Here is a 20,428-nt window from a genome sequence, read left to right as displayed (position 1 = left end):
CTACAGCCTTGTTTCACCCCTCGGGCCTGTTGGAAGTATGCTGTCCTTTTCCCATTCACCTTCACACTGCACTGGTTTCCGGTGTAGGAGCTCTTGATGACGTCGTACGTTCTTCCTCCTATTCCACTCTCTAGGAGTTTGAGGAGTAGGCCTGGGTGCCATACTGAGTCGAACGCCTTCTTAAAGTCCACGAAGCAGGCGAATATCTTGCCTCTTCTGGTGTTGTGGACGTGCGTCTTGATGAGGCTGTGCAGGGTGTAGATATGGTCTGTGGTGCGGTGGTTTGGCATGAACCCTGCTTGGCTCTTGCTGAGGACCCCGTGTTGTGTGAGGAAGGTGAGGATTCTGTTATTGATGATGCTGTTGAACAGTTTCCCCAGCGTGCTGCTGACGCAGATCCCTCTGTAGTTGTTGGGGTCATATTGGTCCCCATTCTTGTAGATGGGGGTTATGAGCCCTTTGTTCCAGTCTTCGGGGAAGTGTCCAGCATTGAGCACGAGGGTGAATAGCTTTGCCAGTGCCGCGTGTATTGCTGGAGAGCTGTATTTGATCATCTCTGGTAGGATGCCGTCAGGGCCACTGGCCTTTTTGCCTTTCAGCAGGGCAATTCTTTCCTGTATGTCTTTTATGGTGATTGGTGAGTCCAGAGGGTTCTGGAAGTCTTTGATGACTTTCTCCATGTCCCTCAGTTTGGTGATTATCTGTTGCTGTTCTGGAGTTAGTTCTTCTTCTGGGATGTTTTTGTAGAGACCTCTGAAGTAGTTGAGCCAGATATTGCCATTTTGGATGTGGAGAGAGTTTTTCTTGGGCTTTGTGCCCATGTGGTGCCAGGTCTCCCAGAATGAGCTGTCCTGGTGGGAGTCCTCTAGTTGCTCTATTTTGTGGGAGAGGTACCTCTGTTTCTTCTCTCTGAGGGTGCCTTTGTATTGCTTGCATAGATTGTTGTAGGCTTCCCTCACCTCCTTGTTGTTGGGGTCCCTGTGTTTTTGGTTGGAGGCTGTTCTTAGGGTATGGCGTAGTGCTCTGCAGTCGCTGTTGAACCATTTGTTGGACTGTTTGTTGGTTTGTCTTATTGGTTTGGTTCGTTTCAGGCCTGCTAGTTCTGCTGTGGTCTGTAGGATGTACTTGAGATCCTTCACAGCTCTGGTGACTCCCTGTTGGTCTGGCTGATAGGTGTTTGTATGGAAGTTTGTGAGCAGTGTCTTGATTTTGGGCCGGTTGGTTGCGTTGGTATATTCTATGGCCTGGTGGTTGGCCCATTTGAAATGTCTTGGTAGGTTGTAGAGGCTGGACTGTTGGGGCTCATGTGTGGGTGTTTTGTTCATGGTTCTCATGTATAGTAGGATCTGGTTGTGGTCTGATAGATGGGAGTCAGGTGCGATTGTGAAGTCTTCAATGTCTGACAGGTCTGCGTCTGTAATGGCATAGTCCACCACGCTGTTGCCCACTTGAGAGTTTAGTGGGAAGCGTCCTCTGGGATCGCGTGTGGTACGTCCGTTTATTATGTACAGTCCTAGGCTTCGGCACATGTTCAGCAGTTGTCTCCCGCTCTTGTTGACAATTCTGTCTTGGCTGTTTCTTCTTGTCTGTGTGGGTTCTGGGTGGTGGATCTCACTACCGTGCATATGTGGGTTGTCGTCAGGGGGCAGGTAGTCTATCTCTGTGCCTGTCCTTGCATTCAGGTCTCCGCATATTAGTACTCTGCATTTGGGTTGGAAGTGGACGGCTTCCCTTTGTAGGACCTCGTAAGTGTCGGGGTCGTGGTAGGGGGACCCTGGTGGGGGCATATATACTGCATATATATATACTATCACTGGTGAGGACCTGGCTGTATACATACTGTATATGTGTGTGTATATATATATATATATATATATATATATATATATCACTGGTGAGGACCTGGCTGTATACATACTGTATATACTATCACTGGTGAGGACCTGGCTGTATACATACTGTATATATATACATATATATATATATATATATATATATATATATATATATATATATATATCACTGGTGAGGACCTGGTCCCTCTGGAGTACGGGATTTAGCCAATTCACTGTGAGCTGGCTAAATACTATCTCAGTTAGGGTGCATTCACACGGAGTAAAATGGAGTGTAATTTGGAGCGTTTACGGAGCGTATACGGAGCGTTTACGTAAACGCTCCGTAAACGCTCCGTATACACTCCGTATACGCTCCGTAAACGCTCCAAATTACACTCCATTTTACTCCGTGTGAATGCACCCTTAAGGACCTGACCACTAGGGGGCAAATAGGTCCTTCCCAGTAATGGGAAACAGACAGCTCACACTGAGCCGCCAGGTCCTTACGGCTTCTATAGTATTTAGTCACAACCATAGTGCAAACTCTGAGCAGTCACATGACCACTCTGCGCACGTCACTCTGACGTCATGGCCCCCACCAGGCGATGCCCCGTCAGGTAGCGGTCACCCAGCCGGCTGTGGGTGTACTAATATGACCGTGCCTGTGCCCTCGGAAGTGACGGCACGGCGCCCCGGAAGCCTCTCCCGCTCCCTGTCTCGGTGTTATGGCTCCGCCGTTCTCCCGGTTCTGTTTGGTTTGAGCCAACATGGCAGAACCACAGAGAGAACCAGCGGAGCCTGTGGGAGCCCGGGTGACTCCGCACACCCTGTCCATACCCAGCCCCCGCAGCGGGCCCCCGAGCCCCGGCCTCTCCTGCTCGGCACCCCGGAGTCCCCGCAGCCCTAGTCAGCAGGAGAACGCCGGAAGAACGGGAGGAAAATGGGTCCGACTGAATGTGGGCGGCACGTACTTCCTGAGCACCAAGCAGACCCTGTGCCGGGAGCCCAAATCTTTCTTGTACCGCCTGTGCCAGGAGGAGCCAGACCTGGACTCTGACAAGGTGGCAGCCACATCCCCTGACCTGCCTGCTCATGTCTGCCCCTGCCAGCACCACCTACATTGTCAGGGTATATTCAGACGCTGCGGTTCTGTGCAGCACATAAAGTGCAATGTTATAGCCATTCTAATGTGATCTCTGCTCTCACAGCAGGACTGTGACATTCGGTGGTAAGGCCTTATTCACACAGATGTCAATGTCAGTTTTCAGAATACATGAGGAGAGGGATCATCTAGCGGTGTATTTTATGCCAGTCCCTTGTGTCAGGAGAGGGCGATGGATTCATCATGAATTAGGGACGTCCGCCTGGCATCCTTGTGCCCAGGCAATGAACACAATGTGGGAAAAGTGGCAAGACCAGTGCAAAACTCATATTTCAACTATGTTAGTCATAAATCAACCTCGGTGTAACCGCAATCATCAATTCCCCCCCATTACGGAAGATTTGTCATTGCTTGTATGCCAGTTTTCCAGGGTACAGGACATGAACGTCACAGATTTTTGCACTCAAAAAACTAATTAGTGTAACAATTTGTGACTTATTTTTCACATTTGCACCACTTTACTAGAAAGGGCTCGCCATCCCCGCTAGATTAGTGATTCCTGATATATATGCCAGCTATGTTCTAGCGTAGATTTCAGTGCAGGCGCAGAGAGTTTATGCCTTGTGGCGCCCCCTCTGCTCGTGCAGGGTATATAAAAACTAGTGATATTAATGCCATGGATTACAATGTGGCCATTCTCATGGATCTGTCATTAGTGTCAAATCTGTAAGGGAGGCAAAATGACCAAGTCTTACAACATCTTGTGCATATAGCCTAAAACTACATATGTCAGCTGCTACGTCTGAATATACTCTTAGGCTGAAGCCCTACGTTGTGGAAAAAACTTTGTTGCAGATTTTGTTGTTTTGGGGGGTTTTGAGCCAAAGACAGGAGTGGCTTGAGCAGAAGGTAGAAGCGCTTTCTATATAGTTCCAATTTCTTTTGTAGTCATTCTCATCATTGGCTAAAAAAAAAACCCACAGCAAAGTGTGCCATTAAAAAAGCAGTTTTTTTCGCATTGTGGGGGCCTTACCATAGAGGGGTACTAATGATATATAATACCTTATATAATGGCTAGAATAACAACAGCACACAATGGATCTAGTCACACAACCATTTTTTATTTTTTTTTACGGCCCATGTGACCAATCCATTATACAACAGACCATGTTATTTCTTGGGCAGTTTTCACGGACCCCTCAGTAGACTCAAGTCCGTGAGGGATCGGAAAAAATGGATTCCTCTCCAATGTAGAAAAAGATTGGGGTTTTTTAATGGGTGTCAGACAGATGTGCTCATGCATCCTAATTCGCACAAGGCTGTATTCACACAGACCGTTGAAAAATTGTCCATGTTGCTTGCTCAACAATAGGGTGATATTTTCCTATGTGTAATAAGTCTGTATGTCCTCAGAGACGATCGCCAACCCAATTATAGACTAAACTAGAGCTGGTCACACTTACAGTTACTGAATTTCTGCATTCACTGTTCCGGGTCCATGTGCAGTCTACACACATATTTCACGTTATTTGATGCATGTAGTGCACCCTCTGATTTCTTTTTGGAAGGGCATCTTATAGATCTTTATGTATCCAGCTTTTTGGAGCTGTGGTTGTTTTGTCTACTGCTGTATGTAGTTCGACACAATTCCAGGGACAACAATCTTTTTATACTTGGTACCTGATGGAAGATGGTGCAATATTTTTTTCTTTTAATGTTATATGCCATTCAGCAGAAATCCCATAGAAGTCCTATAATTTCTCCAGGGGGTATTAAATTCATGCACACATGCAAGCTGTGACCTCCATGAGAAGCACGCCGCCCATTTCAATTAAAGTGTGCACCCAGCTAAGCCAACATTGGGCATGACAGGCTCTGCTGAACACTGTGTGATTTTGTCCTTACAGCACAATGCCTGGATGGGGTGCAGGTGACTACCCAGTGTGCCCCTCCACTAACTCCCTTTGGCTAAGGCTGCACATTAATTTTGTTTGTGTAATATCAAGTTGTATACACATTGCCCAACCCAAAAAAATTGTGATTTGTGTGCACTTTGCTGTAGTTCAACTAAAATAGAGGTATGATAGGAAGACGGAATTGCAGACATGTTACATGCGACTCACTTTGGGGTCTTTGTGGGCAAAGTTGAGAGCGACTTGCGACCAAAAATTATTTTTTTGCTACTATTGCTTCGGTCACATTCTGTTGCGTTTCGTAATTTCGTATTGACTTTCATCAGATGCAGGGTTACACTGTGATCCATGTTGCACAACCAAAGATACCTTGCGCCGTCCCTTTGTAGCCATTTTGTTATTGGCGTCTTACATGATCATATCCCTTATCTCATCCCAACAAATACAAATGTAAATAGGAGTACAATTTTGGGCTTTTATCTGAATACAGTGTTCATTCTGTATATAATGTATATCTGTGTCTCTGTGTTTTAGGATGAGACGGGAGCCTATCTCATTGATCGGGACCCAACCTACTTTGGACCCATCCTGAATTATCTAAGACATGGCAAATTGATCCTTAATAAAGAGCTAGCTGAAGAAGGTAAGGTTTACAAGAGGGGGTGCTAGGAGGGTTGATATGATCTTCCAGCCTTATGCCTGGTTCACAATAGTGTTTGTCCTCCGTCCGCAAGGAGTCCGCATGGAGACCCCCCGAATGGAATACCAATGCTAATGCAAGTGCTAAGTTAAGCACACGGAGCCCATAGACTATAATGGGCTCTGTGTGCTTGCCGTGCACTGCCCGCACAATTCATTCGTGTGGGCAGTGCGCGGCAAGCACACGGAGCCCATTATAGTCTATGGGCTCCATGTACTTTGCAAGCACATCGCTTGCAATTGCGATTGCCTTCCGTCCGGGGGGGTCTCCATGCGGACGGAATACAAGCGCTAGTGTGAACCAACCCTTACACAGACCTGTCCTTTTTGACACGGATTTTTATTCTGTAGGTCAGCAAGATATGGCAAAAAGACAGATGTGAGATCAGACTACTCAGAGTACATTTGTAGTCTGTAACTATGGAGACACATGGTTTTGCATGGAAGCTTTAAACCTTTACATAGTAATAGCTTGTATACCACTTTATATATACGCATTAACAACATTCCAAACATTTGCTGCTTCTAATATAATAGTACATTGGCAGCACCAATTCAGTATAAACACTCACACCCTCCTTGGTACAAAGTTTCTGTGACTACCCCATTCACCTGAATGGGGTTTTCAGAAATCCAGTCATGGAACTAACTTTTCAGTCCTAGGAATCTGTCACATGTGAGGTACAATATCCGTTATCTCTAGAGATGAGCGAGTACTGTTGGGATCAGCCGATCCGAACAGCACGCTCGCATAGAAATGAATGGACGTAGCCGGCACGCGGGGGGTTAAGCGGCCGGCCGCCGTCAAAGCGGAAGTACCAGGTGCATCCATTCATTTATATGGAGCGTGCTGTTCGGATCGGCTGATCCGAACAGTACTCGCTCATCTCTAGTTATCTCTAATATAATCATCAGAGTATTTGGTAATCTAGAAGGGGGTTTTAAGGCTAGGTTCACATGGTGGATTTTGGAGCTGATTTTCAGTCATCTCCATATTCCCACTAGAATCTGCCTTCTATTGTTTTCAATGGGAGGCAGTGACAGAGTTTCTTCTATTTTTTTAGCATTCTTGTCCTGAATTTTACCACTGATTCAGCTGCAGAAACAGTGGCCTGAGATTAGTGTTAGCCATTGTGTCTGAGGCTAATCGGCGAGCAAACCCATGATGGAAAACCAATCCATAGGGCCAGAATTTAGAGAAGCCTCTGAGGTAGAAAATCACCTCAAATTCCTCTGCAAATTCTGCTGTGAGAACTTACCCCAACTTTCCAAAGCTTAACCAAGTTCCCGTCAACAGGCTGCAGGCTATATTCTGATCTTATCAGACACAGGTTTGTTACACTGGTTATATCTTTTGCACACAGGCGTTTTGGAAGAAGCAGAGTTTTATAACATCGCTTCCCTCGTGCGGCTCGTGAAGGAACGGATCCGAGACAATGAGAATAGAACTTCCCAGGTAAATCTCTTAATATCTCCAAATCACTAGTGCTTCAAATGCATACAAGGAAATTCAGACAGCACCTCCCGATGTGAAGAGGTGCAAGCTACTGTGGTAAAATGCTTCAAATGGTGAAGGGCACACAGTTACTTTCTATGTATTTCTGGAGGAAATGCATCTGCCAGATATTATTAATACTTTCATTATCTGCATATCTTCAGGGTCCGGTGAAGCATGTCTACAGAGTGTTACAGTGTCAAGAAGAAGAGCTGACACAGATGGTCTCCACCATGTCTGATGGTTGGAAGTTTGAGCAGGTGAGTGACTACAGCGCTAACAAATGCATTGCATAGAATTGGTTCTACACAAAGCCCCAGTTGCATCTCTGGAGAGGGAGAGATGATATATTTGTCACTTAGAAGTTACACCTTATAAGAATGTATTCTTATACACTGCAAAAGTGCAATTTGGGGTTCCTAGATCTGATCAATACTGCCTGGCTTAGGTCCTGTTTTCATTGCCTTTGCTCTATGTATCAGAGATATGCAATGGTAGTATTTCCCAACATATACTCTAAATGCGTACTTTCAATGTATATCACTGCATTGGCATACATTGGCCATTGTCACAACGCAGAAAAATGACACCATGATATTCCCCATTATACAGGCTTTTGCCTTTACTACGTTACCAACCTATACCCCGACGGCTTTGAAGAACTACCAAGAGTCTCCTTTCTGTAACTTGTACTACCTTTGTCTTCCAGCTTATCAGTATTGGATCTTCCTACAACTATGGGAATGAAGATCAAGCAGAGTTCCTTTGTGTCGTGTCCAGGGAGCTGAATAACTCCACTAATGGACTGGTCATTGAGCCCAGTGAAAAGGCAAAGGTCAGTATAGCTATAGTTCACCTAGACAAAGCATGCAGCTTCTTCTCTAAGGGAAGTGTATGATCTTCTGATCTGATGGCAATCGGCTGTGTCACTTTTTCATAATAAAGGAGGCTGCATTGCCTAATAAAGTATATTGGAAAAATTGCCAAACCTTCATTTGTATGACAAAAATAGTCTGAAGCAACAGCAACACTCTTGTATTACTGAAGGCCTATAACATAATAGATATTTAGATAAAGATGGATGTATTCTTAGACAAACCCTTTCACGATTAGCCTGGGGTGATTCAGTTTGAGTACATTACATATTCCTTTTGATGATACCTGGGGAAGCAGCCAAGTCTGTCTGGAATCAGTGGGACAACATTGTAGAGCATGGCAAAGCTGCTCTTGTTAGCTTCCTTCTTTAATGGGAAATAGAGGGGAGGTCCCATGTAGGAGACATACATGTTCTATAAGGCCCCATGGGACGTCACACAGCAAAAAAGCTCTGTGGGAAAAACTGCGGCAGCAACGCATCGCGGTTCTTCCTGCAGAACTTTAGACATTAAGTTTGCTGAATTTTCCTCTGTGGACTTCCTGTTACAATTATACCTATGGAAATGCTGGCGGTTTCCTTATAGGTGTAATTGACATACTGTGATTTCCAAAATCGCGCCAGTTTAGGAAATCGCAGTTTGTCCGCACTGCAGCTTTTACTGCAAAGTGGGCATGGGATTCGCTAGAATCCCATCCACTTTGCTCTTACTGTAAAACACTGCGATTTTTCCCCACGTGTTTCAGCTGCGGGCAAATTGCACCGTTTCCGTCCCATATGGCCCCAGCCTAATAGAGTTTGCACAACCGCTTTATTGTTCTTTTCATGGTTGTCCTGCAAACATTCATTGGTATTTTTATTTTCACTTTTAGATTCTTCAGGAGCGAGGATCCAGGATGTGACGAAGCATTGTGACCAAGATCTGTTACTGAGCTCTACCCAGGCTGTAACCAAAGCCCTCGCTGCCTGCAGAGCTCCTGCGCTGTATTTTCACGTTATCCCCTCTTCCTCAGCCGGCCTTAACACCCCAACTTTACAGAGGGGGCAATGTGTGAGCAAACTGAAACAGAACAGTATTGTGTTTGCCATCTTCTGTCACAGGCCTGTGCTTTGTGTTGTCAGGTTATATAGGAATGATGTCAATTATTGTGGGGTGAACGGGTTAGAGGGGGCAACTCCTACTTGTTTGGGGCTAATTGTGTTTTCTCGTGTGTCCTCTCACTTTGGCCTGCGTTTAGAGGAGTATGTTCTGCCGTACTTCTTGGACTTCCAGTGACACAAGGCAAACTTATTTGCTGGATGGAAAAAAATTGGCCTTCCCTTCAATTATCTTCCTTTACAGTTGCCAAAAGTCTTGTTCTGTTTCTTGTCTCAAGTGCTTTTACTGTGCGGTTATGTCTTCTTTTCTTTGTAAATCTATGGAGAATTCAACGCCTGGAGTCTGCTGTGTTCTCAACAGGATCTCAAATGCAAAAGAATGACTGATAAACTGATCACCAGTATGGCACCGAAAAGTCCCCTCACCCACCAGGGTGACTTGTTCCATCAGGGGGCACCTTGTATGTCTTTACAATGCATGCATACCTGTAGCAAGCAAACTGCTGTGTTTCCTTTACTGTTGGTATAGATTTGTGTGTGGGGGAGGGGGTTTGGGTTGGGGCTGCCTGCGTGTTTCATAAAGCACAAACACTCTTTGGACACCTGTAATTCAGAGAAAGATGAGGCAGAACCAAATTATTTGTCTTGTCTATGGGTATATCCTTTTTTTTTCTCACGCAAAAAAAAAACCCTGTCTTTATTGCCAAAGCTTTAATGTGTGCATTTATTTTATTACTGCCTCTCTCCTTTATCTTTTATCTATGCAATTTTGACTGTTTGCTTTTTGCAGCTGCATTATGGTAAATGCTCTGATTTAGCAAAACTGCAGCCTTTTTGCAACTGCAGCTTTGTGAACACAGTCTTATAGTGTGATCCAGAGCGTTACTTCTAAATCGAAAGTACTTTTTGGGGAAAAAAAAGACTTATGGGTAATGTAGCATTCTAAGGGCTCGTTCACACGGGTCAAGAGGGGGCGGATTTTGACACTGAATCCACCTCAAAATCCACCCCCTCACAATTGAGGTCTATGTAGACCGCTAGCGTCCTACATAGAAAAGCGAGTAACAACATGCTGGGGGTTTGAAACTGTCTGCAGGTCACGTTACGCTGCAGATTTTAGCTGACAGACCTGGATAAGCTTTGCTTAAATCTCATTAATATGCTACTGTAGGTCGCAGTGGAATTATTTCAGTTTGGAAAGGACAATGCTAAAATGGAAACTGGAATCTGATATGGCCAAATCCAGATTCGATTATTCCAAATATCTATACAGTACAGTGCAGAATTTTAGGCAGTTGTAGAAAAAAAATCCAACACAGTAAGAATTCTTTCAGAAATAGAAGTGTTAACAGTTTATTTTTTGTCAATTAACAAAATTAAGTGAAGGAAGAAAATCCGATCAATATTTGGTGTTAACTTTGCCTTTCATTAGTTCTCGCTACTTGCAGACATCTTTGGAAGGAACTCGGCATGGAGGTTGTTCCAGACATCTTGGAGAACTAAGCCCAGATCTTCTGTGGATGTAGGCTTGCTGCAATCCCTCTGTCTCTTCACATAATCCCAGACAGACTGGATAATGTTGAGACCAAGGCTCTGTGGAGGCCATATGGTCACTTCCAGGACTCCTCCAAAGGGCAAAGGTCACACCAAATATTGATGGGATTTAGATTTCTCTTTTTTTCCATTCACTTTCTTTTTCACATTTATATTTCTGAAAGCATTCTTTGTTTACAGAATTTTTTTCCACTCTCCTAAAACCGTAGCCCAGTACTGTGTGTGCAGGAAAACCCTGCAGTAGATGAACTAAGAACTTTGACCAAATATATTACACTATTTTGTGTTTTTTGTAGGCTGAATTTTTATGATTCCTCATGTCTGTTAATGGGAGTCAGAGCTCCATATCTGCACAATAGGAAAATACATTGAAAACATTGTAGTTGCCATTAGGGGGCAGTAGATTCCTATATAAAGTTTCTTCACAGTAAGGCCTGTTGTACAACCGTGTGTGAGTCGCCTAGAAAACCCATATGACACACTGATCTAGCCTACGGTTATGACTCCTATAGAGATCATGTTACACCTATCAATACAATGTGCGGTTTTATTTTCGGTCACCCCGATGGCTCCTTGGGAGCCTGTATAATAAGTCTGTCATAGTAAAAATTTATCTTTTGTGGTAGTTCTCACGGAGTAAAATGGTCCGGATTTTGACGTGGGAAGCCGCGTCAGAATCTGGACCAAAATGTGCCTGCCACGGCTAGCCACAACTGTCACGGTTTCCAACAGTCGCAGCTTTCCACTCCGGATTAGTCCCAAATGAATTGGCCTAGTCAGGAGGGAGGTGTCGCGAGGCAGATGTCCGCGGCTGAATCAGCTGCAGAATCCGCCTGAAGAAAAGGCAGCTCGCTTCTTTTTTCCGCGAGCGGGAACAAACTGCTCATGGAAAAAGGAAATGACCGGCTCCCATTGATTTCATCTGCATCCTAAAGACGCAAATAGAGGTGAAATTGTGACCTGCCACCCAGAACAGTGGAGCAGGATACAAAATGGAGGACTGTGCCATTCAATCGGTTGATGGAACCATGAGTGATGCGTAAAAAGAAGGTTGTTCTCAGTATGAAACCAGTCAATAACGCTCTACAACAATGCACAAAACACCTTCAGCAAAAGACATGGCAAGGGGAGAGGGACTTGTATGAAGCCAAATTCATATGTAGAGTCCAGATTACTATCTCATAAATTGTGGGTGATCCCAAAGGTATCCCAAATGTATTAGAGCTGTCCTGCAGTGTCCCTGCAATTTGGCTGCATTCCAATGTAGGGCACTGCATGCAAATAAGGCGCCGCTTGCATGTGACCACCAATAATCATACAGGTAAATATCGCTGCTTACCTGCATATTCGTGGTATCACTGATAGCCCTGAGCATACATGTTTCATGCCGCGTTGGGCATAACCTTTTGAGTAAAGGCATAGGGGTCTCCAATGTTTACAGATCAAGTATCATTTATTACATACAGAAGTAGTCTGATAGATTCTTCTTCTGTCACAGTTAAGGAAATATTGAATCTTTAGGCTCAGCTGACATCCCCACAACCGGGGAAGCAGATGACAACCTGGGATTAATATGATTACATGATAGGACCAAGTCAGTACATATGGAACAAAATCACTCCAAGTTAAAGGTTTAGAGTAATTTTAGGGTATGGGACCAGTGCGGAAAAAGCTTATACTGGTTCTCTTTACTGCTGGCTGCACATGTTTTTGCTGAAAAAAATGCCTTGTTCAGATATTACAGAGAAGTCAATAGTGATGAAAATCCTCCATATATTAGGAATCTCTGACTGGCGTATATTTCAGTTCTGGCACACCAAAATTCAAGTGCATGGCGCACCAGTAGGGACACCTGCATAGGAAGTGCCAGACTTAATAGACAAAACCGTTGTGTTCTCTGCTTCCATGGTGTTTGGGTTTTTAACAGCATGGCGTTTTGACACATCTAGATTTCTAGGGGAAAAAATGCCAGTAAAAATGTGTTCACGACAAACTTGAAAACAAAGTAACACTGGCTTGGTTATGCAAAAATATGCCAGCGTAAAACCTCAGTGTGCCAAGTAGCCTAGAGGGTTGTTGCTGCTCTTCTTGTTCCACGTTTGGTAGGACCTCTTCTAAGTATTACTCCTATTTAGCCATGTAGAGGGATTATTGAGTTTATAAAGACCCTTAAATGGTTTATAGGATGTAATGTCTGATCTGGAGATAAGTTACAACCGGGTAGTTAGACTTTATAGATTTGTCACGCCTCATAGGGAAGGATGGACGTTCTGCTTTAATAGCCGCCCTTAGCGCTGATGAAATCTTAATCCTCACAAACAACACGTCATCTACTTTCCTTTGCCCACACCCAGCAATGTAACTTGAAGCTTCTGGGCCCAGATGCAGAATCCTTAACAGGGCCTCTTACCTACCATGTACCATTTATAATAGTCATGCCGCAGAGAGACCTTTGCCCTATTTCATACACCAGGGTACGGGTACTACTACTACCCCTGCTTGCCTATAGTTATGTCCCTGCACAAGTCTGTGCTTGTATTAAATTATGGAATAAACATAGATTCAGCCAGTAATCGTCCACTATGCATCAGCATTTAAAGGGATTTTTAGGACTTATTAATTGATGTCCTGTCCTTAGAATAGTTAGTCAACTGTTCCCACCGGGACCCTTGCTGATCAGCTAATTGTGGCTTGCTGAGTGCTGCTCAGACCATGTTATTTTGCATTGATCCGTCACATGGCCTGTTCACAGCCCAGTCCCATTCAAGTGAGTGGTCTGAGCTGTGATACCAGAGCAGCTGCTATACAAAAGTATGATGCTGTTCTTGGTAAGTAGGACGCAGTGCTCACCTGAATGCTATGGCCACTTCAAACAGCAGGGTCCAGCCACCCGCTCCCCCGCTGATCTTCACTTAATGATCTTTCCTTATTAATTATTAAACTTGGAAAATCCCTTTAAGATCCACACAGGCGGCCGCGGCCAGATATATCGATCCAGTTTATTGTGTACAGCAGTCACTCTGACTCAGCATTTTTGTAAATGTAGGAGAGTAAAATGTGTGAAAGTGACGTTGTCATCAAGTCAGAAGAAAGCTGTACAGAGGGGAGTTATCAGTTCTGTAGTTTATGGCTCCAGTGTTATCTGTGCAGGAAGCTTCTGTGCATTATTGTATCAGGGTTTACTATGGGAAATACAATCTAACCTATAACGCTATGATACACGGGCTATCAACATACATCACCTCTACTAAAACTACAACACAAAGAATGTATATCTTATAAGGAGTCTGCACACTAGTAGCACGCCGCACAGCCACAAGTTATCAATGCAGCTTTTATAGGTATACCATAACTAGGCTAAGTTCACACGTGAATTACGTGTGGCGTAATTTGGTCCGGAAAAAAAATGCTTCCTAATAAGGAAGCAGTTTTTGGACCTTGAGGCGTTTTTTGGAGCGTTTTTTTTGGGGGTAAAAACCGCTTCAGAAAACGCTAGGCAGTTTTTCCCTCCCGGACAGTGAATGGACCATAAAAAACTGTGTCGCAGTTTTTGGCAAAAACCACGCCAAAAACTGTCACGCAGTTTACGCCTCCCATTCACTTCTATTGACTTCCTGAGGCGCAATCCGCCTCAGGAAAGGTCATGTCGCTTCTCTCCATAGACCACCATTGTGAGGGGGCGGATCATGACGTGGATTCCGCACCATAATCCGCTCCCATATTCCAAAGACATACTGATAGGGAAAAATGTACATTGTGAGCTCTATGTGGGGCTCACAATCTACATTAAAAAAAAAAAAAAATTATACAGTAGGATGGACTTGATTGACCTATGTCTTCATCCAACCTCATCTGTTATGTAACTTTGGAGTGAAAGAGAGCTCCCAATTATTCCCTGTAAATCCTTGAGCAGAATGCACCTCCTATGGGAAAGACCACTGAGTGGTAAACTGATCACATGCTATGACCTATGAATAAGGAACCACTAGTTTGGGGGGGGGCACAGTAGTCTCTTCCTCTCAGGGCTAGGAAGACAAAGCTGTTGAGTGTTCTCCTTACTGAATTAGGAGGGGGAAGTGTAAGCGTAAGGTATCTAGGGTTCCTAGTTAGGCTGGCCCCAAGCCAGGTCAATGTCTGCTAACTCCTGTAAATTCAGGAATCAGATGATGGTTAGTAATTTCTGCTCATTTTTGTGGACGCTTTGTACAAAAGAAAACTGTGAGGGTAACTTATCATTACATGGACTTCATAGCAATCAGACAGGACAATGCTTTTTTTGATGCTGCCCCCCACAGCCATGGTATTACAGACATCTTTGTGGAGAGACTAAAAGCGCACTATATATAGGAAGAATGCCTAAGCAAGGGAAACACGGACTGACCAGATCTACAGTGTTGGCCAAAAGTATTGGCACCCCTGCAATTCTGTCAGATAATACTCTTTTTCTTCCAGAAAATGATTGCAATCACAAATTCTTTGGTATTATTATCTTCATTTAATTTGTCTTCAATGGAAAACCACAAAAAGAATTGTCAAAAAGCCAAATTGGATATAATTCCACACCAAACATAAAAAAGGGGGTAGGCAAAAGTATTGGCACTGTTTGAAAAATCATGTGATGCTTCTCTAATTTGTGTAATTAATAGCGACTGTTACTTAATAGCCAAAGATACAAGATTGTAAACAGCCCAAGGAAACTTGATTAGGTAAATAGAGTATAAAGTCCATCCACTAAGATGAGTTGTATATATTGTGAAAACACTTACTTTGGTTAAGATTCCCCCGGTACCGCAGTGTTGATGGTAGAGCCTGGTTGGGTCACGCTGTGCTCGTGAAGTTTCCCCCGACAGAAACATGCAACATACATAGCGAAAAACAAGGAGTTCCCAGCAATCGTGCCATGTCCAATGTGAATTAAAACAATATTTATTTATAACTTTATTAAAAAGTCCATAGTGTAGCGGAAAGTGATGTTAAACCTACGTGTTTCGGAGCAAGCAGTGCTCCTTAGTCATGGCGTGTGTCTGTACAAAGTGGACTGCGTTACAGTCCTATGAAAAAGTTTGGGCACCCCTATTAATCTTAATCATTTTTTGTTCTAAATATTTTGGTGTTTGCAACAGCCATTTCAGTTTGATATATCTAATAACTGATGGACACAGTAATATTTCAGGATTGAAATGAGGTTTATTGTACTAACAGAAAATGCGCAATATGCATTAAACCAAAATTTGACCGGTGCAAAAGTATGGGCACCCTTATCATTTTATTGATTTGAATTCCCCTAACTACTTTTTACTGACTTACTGAAGCACAAAATTGGTTTTGTAACCTCAGTGAGCTTTGAACTTCATAGCCAGATGTATCCAATCATAAGAAAAGGTATTTAAGGTGGCCAATTGCAAGTTGATCTCCTATTTGAATCTCCTCTGAAGAGTGGCATCATGGGCTACTCAAAACAACTCTCAAATGATCTGAAAACAAAGATTGTTCAACATAGTTGTTCAGGGGAAGGATACAAAAAGTTGTCTCAGAGATTTAACCTGTCAGTTTCCACTGTGAGGAACATAGTAAGGAAATGGAAGACCACAGGGACAGTTCTTGTTAAGCCCAGAAGTGGCAGGCCAAGAAAAATATCAGAAAGGCAGAGAAGAAGAATGGTGAGAACAGTCAAGGACAATCCACAGACCACCTCCAAAGAGCTGCAGCATCATCTTGCTGCAGATGGTGTCACTGTGCATCGGTCAACTATACAGCGCACTTTGCACAAATAGAAGCTGTATGGGAGAGTGATGAGAAAGAAGCCGTTTCTGCACGTACGCCACAAATAGAGTTGCCTGAGGTATGAAAAAGCACATTTGGACAAGGCAGCTTCATTTTGGAAACAAAAATTGAGTTGTTTGGTTATAAAAAAAGGCGTTATGCATGGCGTCCAAAAAGAAACAGCATTCCATGAAAAACACATGCTACCCACTGTAAAATTTGGTGGAGGTTCCATCATGCTTTGGGGCTGTGTGGCCAATGCCGGCATCGGGAATCTTGTTAAAGTTGAGAGTCACATGGATTCCACTCAGTATCAGGAGATTCTTGAGAATAATGTTCAAGAATCAGTGACGAAGTTGAAGTTACGCCGGGGATGGATATTTCAGCAAGACAATGATCCAAAACACCGCTCCAAATCCTCAGGCATTCATGCAGAGGAACAATTACAATGTTCTGGAATGGCCATCCCAGTCCCCAGACCTGAATATCATTGAACATCTGTGGGATGATTTGAAGCGGGCTGTCCATGCTCGGCGACCATCTAACTTAACTGAACTTGAATTGTTTGTCCAAAATACCTTTATCCAGGATCCAGGAACTGATTAAAAGCTACAGGAAGCGACTAGAGGCTGTTATCTTTGCAAAAGGAGGATCTACTAAATATTAATGTCACTTTTCTGTTGAGGTGCCCATACTTTTGCACCGGTCAAATTTTGGTTTAATGCATATTGCACATTTTCTGTTAGTACAATAAACCTCATTTCAATCCTGAAATATTACTGTGTCCATCAGTTATTAGATATATCAAACTGAAATGGCTGTTATAAACACCAAAATATTTAGAACTAAAAATGATTAAGATTAATAGGGGTGCCCAAACATTTTCATAGGACTGTATATAGACAACTAAAAACAAATGAAGAAACAAGTCACTTCCATCTACACACAGAGGGAAATCATGATGAAATCAATTAGGACAGATAAGACACATGGCAGACATCTCAAATTAACAACAATCATATTCAAGGTAAACATAATGGTATAACCTGAAGAAAATATATGCATACACACAATCTGAGGGATATAACGTGCCCTCCATGTATATTCCTGAAATGTTGGGATACTCCTGTGACTTGTATGGATTTCATATTGGTGCAACTAGATATATGTTCGGAGATCCTCACTTTAAGTTCTCTACTAGTGCACCCAATGTATTGTTTGTCACATTCTACACAGATTATCATATATATTACGTGATCAGTTCTGCATGTTATAAAAGAATTAATGCTTAAGTCATGTAAAAATCAACTGTCACAAAACGTATTGGTTCTGAATGCATGTTTACACATATGACATCTGGAATAGCCGCATTCGTAAAAACCTTTTAAACTGAGCCAAGTTTCAGATTTTCAAGATTTTTTAGATGAGAGAAGGCTCGGAGACAGCCAATTTCCTAGTGTTCTGCCTCATTTGGCAATGAATTTGCAGCCATTAGATAAAATATCTGACAATGTTTTACCTTGGTTTAATATAGGTAAGTTGTTGCAGACAATGTTGGTAATATATTTGACATCAGAGCTGTAGCTGGTGGAAAAGTAAACTGCCTGAGATTTATCTGCAGTATGGAGTTTGTTTTCCAATAAATCAGATCTATGCTTTTTGTCAACTAACCTTCTAGCCTTGTCTAGGCTCCACTTGGGGTAGCCCCATGATTTTAATCTTTCGCAAGACACGCATGCGCACAACACCCACACAGGCCGTTTTGACTTAGGGCATGACTGTTACTACGCATGCGTGAATGCCCGAAATCGCCATCTATGTTAAGGGCACAGGGGAACCAAGCACTAGCAATACCCTGTATTGATCGCATATATTTTTTTGAGTTTCTCTTAGATAAAAACCAACAATAACAACGGATACTATATATATATTTATTCAATATCTGTGTATGCATATATTTTCTTCAGGTTATACCATTATGTTTATCTTGAATATGTTTGTTGTTAATTTGAGATGTCTGCCTTGTGTCTTATCTGTCCTAATTGACTTAATCATGATTTCGGTCTGTGTGTAGACGGAACTGACTTGTTTCTTCATTTGTTTTTAGTTGTCTATATAACGCAGTCCACTTTGTACAGATACACGCCATGACTAAGGAGCGCTGCTTTCTCCGAAACGCGTAGGTTTAACATCACTTTCCGCTACACTATGGACTTCTTAATGATGTTATATATAAATATTATGCTTTAATCCACATTGGACATGGCACAATTGCTGGGAACTCTCAGCACCTGTTACTTACCTGAGGCACCTAACAGGTGGTGGCAATAACTAAATCACACTTGCAGCCAGTTGAAATGGATTAAACTTGACTCAACCTCTGTCCTGTGTCCTTGTGTGTACCACATTGAGCATGGAGAAAAGAAAGAAGACCAAAGAACTGTCTGAAGGCTTGAGAAGCAAAATTGTGAGGCAACATGAGCAATCTCAAGGCTACAAGTCCATCTCCAAAGACCTGAATGTTCCTGTGTCTACCGTGCGCAGTGTCATCAAGAAGTTTAAAGCCCATGGCACTGTGGCTAACCTCCCTAGATGTGGACGGAAAAGAAACATTGACAAGAGATTTCAACGCAAGATTGTGTGGATGGTGGATAAAGAACCTCGACTAACATTCAAACAAGTTCAAGCTGCCCTGCAGTCCGAGGGTACAACAGTGTCACCCCGTACTATCCGTCAGCGTCTGAATGAAAAGGGACTGTATGGTAGGAGACCCAGAAGACCCCACTTCTTACCCAGAGACATAAAAAAGCCAGGCTGGAGTTTGCCAAAACTTACCTGAGAAAGCCAAAAACGTTTTGGAAGAATGTTCTCTGGTCAGATGAGACAAAAGTAGAGCTTTTTGGGAAAAGGCATCAACATAGAGTTTACAGGAAAAAAAAGAGGCCTTCAAAGAAAAGAACACGGTCCCTACAGTCAAACATGGCGGAGGTTCCCTGATGTTTTGGGGTTGCTTTGCTGCCTCCGGCACTGGACTGCTTGACCGTGTGCATGGTATTATGAAGTCTGAAGACTACCAGCACATTGTGCAGCATAATGTAGGGCCCAGTGTGAGAAAGCTGGGTCTCCCTCAGAGGTCATCGGTCTTCCAGCAGGACAATGACCCAAAACACACTTCAGGTCAGCACTAGAAAATGGTGGTGAGAGAAAGCACTGGAGACTTGTAAAGTGGCAGCAATGAGTCCAGATCTGAATCCCATAGAACACCTGTGGGGGAGGAGGAGAGATCTCTTGATGGCAGTTTGGAGAAGGCCCCCTTCACATCTCAGGACCTGGAGCAGTTTGCCAAAGAAGAATGGTCTAAAATACCAGCAGAGTCTTGTAAGAAACTCATTGATGGTTACCAGAAGCGGTTGTGCGCCGTTATTTTGTGTAAAGGTTGTGCTACCAAGTATTAGGCTGAGGGGGCCAATACTTTTGTCCGGCCCATTTTTAAAGTTTTGTGTAAAATGATCAATGATTTGACTTTTTTTTCATTCTCTTTTGTGTTTTTTTCATTGCAAGCAAAATAAATGAAGATATTAATACCAAAGAGTTTGTGCTGCAATCATTTTCTGAAAGAACACAAGTATTATCTGACAGAATTGCAGGGGTTCCAATACTTTTGGCCAACAATGTACAACTCAGCTCCAACCTCAATGGAAGTACCTAAGCCCTCTATTGTTTCCTCATTTGCAACACTGTCTCCTGAGTCTTAATCTAGCATTCACCATCATGGGTACTCCACCACCATCAGACTCAGGGATCCTTTCCACTAGGACATGCAAACCATCATCATATACTCTGAAGGTTACCTCTGCACTACATGAGCCCTGAGGATCTGGCAGAGATTCTTACCACCTTGAACGCAGCTATTACTACCCCCAACAGGCTGCTGTATCAATGTAGATTCAACAAAAAGTTGCAGTCAATTTTGATCTGTGTATCCTAGATGAAAATGTGGGTGCAGTCGTCTGCAACTTTTGATGCTAGATTATAAGGGGGTCTGCCGGGTTTCCACTGGTTTTATACTGAAACCGGTGGAAAGAAATTGCCGAA

At 43.2% G+C, this 20,428-nt stretch overlaps 1 protein-coding gene across 1 annotated transcript; it reads left to right on the top strand.

Annotated features, from left to right (window-relative positions):
- Window positions 1–2,487: 2,487 nt before the first annotated feature.
- KCTD2 (potassium channel tetramerization domain containing 2) lies at window positions 2,488–9,724 on the top strand. Its single transcript, XM_075277233.1, is given in 7 exon segments — window positions 2,488–2,597; window positions 2,599–2,896; window positions 5,385–5,493; window positions 6,914–7,005; window positions 7,209–7,304; window positions 7,754–7,879; window positions 8,791–9,724. Coding segments are annotated over 7 exon segments (861 nt in total). The 3' UTR covers window positions 8,821–9,724.
- The last annotated feature ends 10,704 nt before the right edge of the window (window positions 9,725–20,428 follow it).

This window comes from Leptodactylus fuscus, chromosome 6 (genome assembly GCF_031893055.1).
Source record: "Leptodactylus fuscus isolate aLepFus1 chromosome 6, aLepFus1.hap2, whole genome shotgun sequence".
NCBI classification, from domain to species: Eukaryota; Metazoa; Chordata; class Amphibia; order Anura; family Leptodactylidae; genus Leptodactylus; species Leptodactylus fuscus.
The sequence above is the reverse complement of the archived record's forward strand: the minus strand, read 5'-3'. Positions and strand labels throughout refer to the sequence as shown.